This window comes from Montipora capricornis, chromosome 2, assembly GCF_036669925.1.
Source record: "Montipora capricornis isolate CH-2021 chromosome 2, ASM3666992v2, whole genome shotgun sequence".
In the NCBI taxonomy this organism is placed as follows: domain Eukaryota; kingdom Metazoa; phylum Cnidaria; class Anthozoa; order Scleractinia; family Acroporidae; genus Montipora; species Montipora capricornis.
The window spans coordinates 43264923-43272422 of record NC_090884.1 but is presented as its reverse complement, the minus strand read 5'-3'; the positions used below and the strand labels follow the sequence as shown (position 1 = coordinate 43272422).

The window sequence follows — 7500 nt, the reverse complement described above, 5'->3', positions numbered from 1 at the left end:
TTTTGCATCGACCGTAAAGCAGTGATAGCTTCTACTCTTTTCGAAAAGTAAATGAAAGCAAACCTAAAACCCCCAAGGTAGGTGAGACAACAAGGTTAGTAACAAGAGGGTTAATGAGATGAAACAAGGATGAAAGACATGGGGTGTACTGACCAACCAGCAAAATTGCACTTACAGTACCGTGCAAAAGTAAGTTGACAGTCTCGACTCGATCCTCACGAGAATCGAGGATCGAGAATCAAGTCGAGGATCGAGACTCGATTCAATCGAAATCAAACTTGATCCTCAACACTCAATTCTCACAAAATCACTGACGCGAAACATTGTCAATTATTCATACTCTATTCAACTTTGGCGAAAGCATTACTTTTCGATTAAAATAATAACAACAGGAACTGTTTAATAGGAAAACAAGATAGCGGCTATCATTCCTGTGTGTCCTTTCTTCAAAACTACAATCTTATGTCGTGGATTAAAAATAATATAAAAGCAAGACAGTGAGCTTTACCTCTGGATGGATTTTATCGTGAATCGATGTAAATTCCTAATGCACAAACATTGAGATATATTTCCATACCGCGCGCCTAGCCAAGTAACTAACGATTCATGTATTTTTACATCTCTTCTTAAATGCAATGATCTGAAGGAAAGTTATATTGATGGTGGAATCTGGGTGCTAGACTTGTTCACCGGTATCAGGTTTGATTCTTTGAAAACAACAAGCATTGCGAGCGAACCGAAAATGGCATCATCGCAGGACGAAGTACATGTAAATGTGGCAAAAGCTGTTCCATCCAACTTTTGATACCTCACGTTGGGAGTTCGTATGAGGGCAACATGTTTTGGTAAATAATAATTCCCTAATTAACCTGATACCAGTGACTGTTGATTTTTCTTGTAAGGGAATAAACAAACAAGGTCGGGCAATGAAACTCGGGGTCTCAAGCGAGTCATCACGGGATACTTTTTCATTCACAGAAACAGTTTTCGTAAATCTGAAATTAACATACAATTATACAGAGGACATTTGTTTCCAGAAACGTCTGCTACTGCAGTGTTACTGATTACAGGTATCCAGTAAGGTCTACGGAGTAAACTTGAAATGCCACTCCGGTCGCAGTGTATGGTGCCGTACACTGTTTAGAGTCAGTGTGATTGCCAAGTATGCTTCGATCATACTGACAAAGAATTATTATAAATATCTCCTCTGCAAACTCACAGCATACATGATTGTAGTTTCTAAACCTTCCTCTCTCCAAATACCTAATAGATTTTACCCTGTCTAACACCAGACAATTTTTAATACTCGTCAATGGGGACGGTTCAGGAGTAAATGAAAATTTTCCAAGCCTGATTCAATTCCCAGACCTACATGTAATACACCGCGCACCAGTGGCTCAGTTGGTTGAGCATCGGGCTGTCATGCAGGAGGTATTGAGTTCGACTCCAGCTGGACCAACTCTCAAGGTGTTAAAATAACTGAGGAGAATGTGCTGCCTTTGTAATATACATCTGCAAATGGTTAGACTTTCAAATCTTCTCGGATAAGGACTGTAAACCGCAGGTCCCGATTCATAACCCTTGTTGGAAATTAAATAGTATGGGACGCTAAAGAACCCACTCACTGTACGATAAGAGTAGGGGACATAGTCCCTGGTGTTGCGGTCTAACCTTATCTGGACAGGGGCATCTTTAACTTCCATAAAATTAATTGTAAACTGCTTAACAAGCAGTCTGGCTAAAGTCCCCCACAAAGTATTGTAACTTAGTCCTGAAAAGCCCCATGGGGAGAGACTAATAGCCTAACTTCACTTCACTTCACTTCACTTCACTTAATACCTTCCCTGCAAAATTACAATGGCCGAAACAAACTTCACTCTGCCTAAAACACCAGACCATATTCTTACGAGACAATGAGGGACCTCTTAGGGGTTAAGAACTAAATAGGCCCTGTTTAACTCTTCTTCACTTTCAATAGTGCCTGGTAGAATTGTTTATTATATAAACACCCGCCAATGAAATACCAAGTGAGCTTTCACGCAAAAACATGATACATGTATCTTCACATGTGAAAATAACATGTTATCTTCACACGTGAAAAGATCACTGTTGCTATGGTTACATATAAAAATCGCGCCTTTCGATGCATTTTGTGAAATGATTTAGTATTTCATTGGTGTTTATAAAATAAATAGAACATTACATGGCCACTTGGAGATACAAAATTTCTCTTTGAGTGTTGAAAAATATTTCACTCGTTTGCTGCACTCACGCGTTAAATAGTTTTCAACACTCAAAGAGAAATTTCATATCTCCACGCAGCCATGTAATATTCTCTATACCTCTGATTAAGGCCAGACAAAATTAACTTTCTTGTCAACAGAGACCCATTCAAGCGTGAAAGGCCAAGAACAATGTCTCCTTCAACCCTTGTCCCTTGGTAAAGTGACAATATGATAATTTTTTTACTCCACATACCTAACACCAGATGATTTTATTCGTCAATGGGTGTCCACTTACAAGGGAAGGGGTTAATGCCTTGACAGTAAAGGTTTATGGCTGTTTGCCATTATGATAAGGCTTTAAGTAGATGTACATTAATTTTGTACACTTAGCTCACTTTTCATGAACTTGAACTTGAATGATTTCTCCACATCCACTGAATAATTGTTTCAGAGTTGACTGAAAACAAATAACAAAAGTTTGACACTTCAAAAAGTGTACAGTTAAAGGGCTTACAGTTTGTAGATGGAGTAAGATGCTAGTCATGGACCTTGGTTGCCTTTATTTTCCTTTTACATGCGAAGAGAATATCCATAGCCAGATTTTGACCACATTTGAAACCTTCTTTGCGACATATTTTGATTGCAGTGATTATTTCGACGACTTCTTGTGTGGACTGTTCTTTCGAAGGATCAACGAGTCGATTTGGTGGACGTGAGTCCCGCTTGCGTGGACTTCGCCGTTATCACATTTTAAAGTTTTATTCATTTCAGTTTATGGGAGAATATGCCCGCTTGTGTTTTGCATCTCAGCGCGCGGAAAATACATTATTTTCTTATCTCGATATACTGCAGCCGGAGAGGGTTTTGACAGTATATACATAACAGTACTGTAACCTTACATGTCCAGGGTCTGGGTAACCGGCTCTTGTAATGCCTGGTTGAAAGGTATAAAACTACTCAAGCTAGATAGTGTTGCTAATCACTGTCCAAAACGTTACTATTGCAGATTCACTTAAATTGACTGCAATGTCGGGTTGCTGGTCACGGAAAATTTACAAAACACATTCAACATATCCTCGAAAACCTTGTGTGACCAACCGTTTGTTGTTCAAAGTAAGACTTATGTAAATATTATTCTTGTGATTTACTACTGCAGTATTACTTTCCAAGTTGTTTACAGTAACAAATTACAAAAAGGAAACAACCCAGGATATCAAACCCTGAACTAGTCGAAAATTATTTGATCTCAACTGAAAAGATTGTTGGCTTATGCAAATTCATCACGAGTGACGGCTGGCTGCCAAAAGAGTTGCTTGTGAAAGCGCAACGTAAGCACGGGAGCAAAGATGGCTCGAACATCAGACAATGTCAATTATGTCATTCTTTAGGCGCTTGCTGGTTTTGCGTCTTTATAATTCATGTGCAAACGATGAGCATTCAGATAATTAAGAGACATCATTTCTCCACTAATCACAGTCTATTCCTAAATTTGTTTTCCATGCACAATCAACATGCTGCAATTGCTATGATTACACATAACAATTTATTGCTGATAAAAGCGATGAAAAAAGAAACCATTCCGACAGAGGCTGGACCAATGCCTTGCAAGAATGACTGTATCAATTAAAATTGAAATTTGACAAGTTTAACAATTATAATATGTGGAAGGAATACTTGCTTTTTACCGAAAGGGCGATGATAAAACAAAGACAATTGCACAAGTTTGAATTTCAAGTCTCCAAATAAAACAAGGTCAGCCTTGGACGAAAACAGACACAATCGAATCTTTTTGAAACCAAACAAATTTTTCACGCACACATACATGTACAGTATTACAGCCTGGATAACAATGAGACTAGTGTTTCGTTGGTTGGATAACACAGCTGTCTCTTACACTGTAGTTAATAACATTATCTTTGTATCTTTACAGTAAAGAAGTCTTCGGTTTTACATTAAGTAAAGATAATAAAATTTGATTCCTTATGGAAATCGCACACTTTCTCGTTTTGATTACAATTTCTTGCTTTAAGAATTGATTCTTCACACCATGAGATCTAAAATTTGACAGTCTTCCGCTTATTTCAAAAGTGCAACAGATAATTGTTCTTTCCTGCGGCAAGCCTCGTCTTTTCTCTTGTGGCAAATTTCCCGCGGCAAATTGCACCTCAGTTTTACCGAGAGAAAAAATTTTGAATACCTCGGTGGCACGCGACCACTACCCGCGGCAAAGAAGAGGTATTGCCTTGTCCCGAGGGGTCAATACTTTCAGGCAGTGCTGTACTTTCCATTATCAGGGCTCTTAGCATGTTAAGCTACAATCTGGTACTGTAGCATGGTCCAGTGATTAGGGCATTGAATTTGCATGTGTTTGGAATAGCTTCAAAGCCCTTTCTCACCACTGTCACTGGCTGTCAGAGTTGTCCTCAAAAGTCCCTTTAAGTTATTAAACTCTACAGCAGGCCTCACTTGTTCAAGTATTGATAGCACTATCCAGTGGATAAGTCACAGTGATTTATCTGGTGGATAGCATTATCCACCTTTTGAAAACCTGGGCCCAGACCTACAGCTGCAATGTTGTGTAATTTACAATAATATTATATTTGTCAATTTGTGGTAACTTTTTAACCTAAAGATCCCAGTTACATACAATTTGTTATTAATGTGGAGACAGTACCACTAGTGAATCAGTTTGATTGCTAGAGTACAGTGAATCGCGTCGCGCGCGACGGTAAGAAATCTGTAAGTGCAGTCGCTTGACTCTCGCGCGCGATTTTAATTGTCCTTTTGTTTCAAATTTTAACCGTGAAAAGTGTTTGTGAAAGGCCAATTTTCGAAGAAAATATGCCTATGATAAATTGCAGTATCTTCGTACAGTATGTAAATATGTGGCAATTTCCGAGCACATTTCATTGTTTACAAAGCTTCGTTCGCCGATCGGCAAACCGTGAATCAAGCGCTTTTGTAAGGAAAGTAAGTTCTCGTATTATTTACGCGTTTTAAGATAATAATAATCCTTGGTTTGTGATTCCTTTTGGAGACTCGTTGTGAAAGCAAGGGTTTGAATTAGAAGCCAGTCACTGGCAGTATACCGCCACCTACAGAAATTTGCCTCTCACCACCGGCTACTCTGCTTTGATTTTCACACAAACCCTTGTAAAACCACAGGTAACCCAGGCTCACTGTGTGCGTCACGTAGGTATTAAAATACAGAGAACATATGAGGCGAAGTTTAGGTCTGAAAATTTGTTAGAAAATGGCAATAAAAATCGATAAAACTTACCATGTGGTGAGCTGTTGTTGTCTTTAATACGTACACGAAGTTTCGGGGAAAATGGTCCCCGTTCACCTTCCTTCATAATGTAGTGACAAGGTAGGAGACGGAAGCCAGCGTCGGGACTCCGATCGACCCAAAACAAGCACGATTTTTTCCACGAAAATCAAATCCAGTCGCTAAATAAACACGCCAGGTTCGTGGAATAGGAATTTCTCTAAACCATGAATCCACTGAAGCATCTCCAGGTAGCAACGCGGAGCCACCAGACTCCGTAAAACTTGTAAGTTAACCTGCAAAAATGGCGGCCAGAAAGCGTGGTACTCACGAAGTGCCCAATTCAAAATGGCGCTGAACTCTGTACGCCTGGTGACGAGTATAATAAGTCTCCCTCGAGGGAGGGGAGTCCCAAATTGCTCAGTGAGTTTTGTTTTTAGCAATTTGGGACTCCCCTCCCTCGAGGGAGACTTATTATACTCGTCACCAGGCGTCCAGAGTTCAGTGCCATTTTGAATTGGGCACTTCGTGAGTACCACGCTTTCTGGCCGCCATTTTAGCAGGTTAACTTACAAGTTTTACGGAGTCTGGTGGCTCCGCGTTGCTACCTGGAGATGCTTCAGTGGATTCATGGTTTAGAGAAATTCCTATTCCACGAACCTGGCGTGTTTATTTAGCGACTGGATTTGATTTTCGCGGAAAAAATCGTGCTTGTTTTGGGTCGATCGGAGTCCCGACGATGGCTTCCGTCTCCTACCTTGTCAACATATTATGAAGGAAGGTGAACGGGGACCATTTTCCCCGAAACTTCGTGTACGTATTAAAGACAACAACAGCTCACCACATGGTAAGTTTTATCGATTTTTGTTACCATTTTCTAGCAAATTTTCAGACCTTAACTTCGCCTCATATGTTCTCTATATTTTAATACCTACGTGACGCACACGGTGAGCCTGGGTTACCTGTGGTAAAACACGAGAGTGACTGCCACTTACACAGAATAGCCCAGGCATGATCTACTTCAAAAGTTATTGAAACCCATGTGTACATGTAAGTGCACACCCAAAAAAATGTTTTATCTTTACTTCTCACAAAAATAATAGCATACAGTGTACATGTTGTACATGTAGAATAACACAATGGTTACCAGCATATATACCTGCCCAAAACAACAACATGCTGAGATTCCTGGTACTTTGCATAGATGTCATAAAGTGTCCCTTTACGACCGAGAATTTCACTGTTATTGTCTACTGTTACAATGTAGTTAGAATATTAGGGGAGATAATTTAATTTTGTGATGTAAGATATCATCTACTGTACATGTACAAGTAGGTAAATGGATAACCTTCAAGTTGGTTTTCTTCTTACCTGACCTGTTCCTGCTGGAAAATTGCTTACATGAATGGGATAACCACCATGTGACTCGACTACATAAGACTCCAATTCGTCTTGACTACCCACAGCTTTACTCAGTCCACCTTCTTTTTCCCAGTTTTCAGCAGGAATCGAAGTTTGTTTATTTAAAGTCAAAGCTGTGGTTTCATTTTTCACAGAGGCAAGTTCTACCTTTTCTTTCTTTAAAGTTGTTCTATTTTCCTTCTTCTTCTTGGCTAATTCCATTGATTTTTTCCCACCTTTAGCTGATTCTTGAACTGCAGGATTGATTATCAAACTGTTGCCTTTGAAATTGAAGCCATCCATCTCATCAAGAGCTTTCAAAGCATCTTCAGTTTTAGAAAACCTCACAAAGGCAACCCTAGAGTGCACACAAGGATATGAATTTGTAAAGTCCATTCCCTCAAGTGGACTGAATGTGACATGTACTGCTTTAAGAACTCAAACACGGACGGGGTACAGTATAAGGACGTGCACACAATGTAACTATAATAATTATGTTGATAATAATAATAATGCCGATAATTATTGATACAGTGCAAGTTCATGATGATGTGCATAAATTACATGTCAGTACAGTGCAAAGTGTGAATGACATGTACTGTACAT

General features: G+C 39.4%; 1 protein-coding gene across 1 annotated transcript in view; it reads right to left on the bottom strand.

The window, feature by feature from the left end:
* The window catches only part of LOC138037368 (uncharacterized), a 37070-nt gene that overhangs the window by 17215 nt on the left and 12355 nt on the right, over window positions 1–7500 (bottom strand). The window contains exons 3-6 of the mRNA XM_068883306.1: window positions 6865–7252; window positions 2621–2682; window positions 870–995; window positions 1–63 (exon numbers count right to left, since the gene is read on the bottom strand). The exon at window positions 1–63 is cut by the window's left edge and continues 86 nt beyond it. Of these exons, the coding sequence (XP_068739407.1) occupies window positions 1–63; window positions 870–995; window positions 2621–2682; window positions 6865–7252 (639 nt within the window). The remainder of the gene's footprint in view (window positions 64–869; window positions 996–2620; window positions 2683–6864; window positions 7253–7500) is intronic.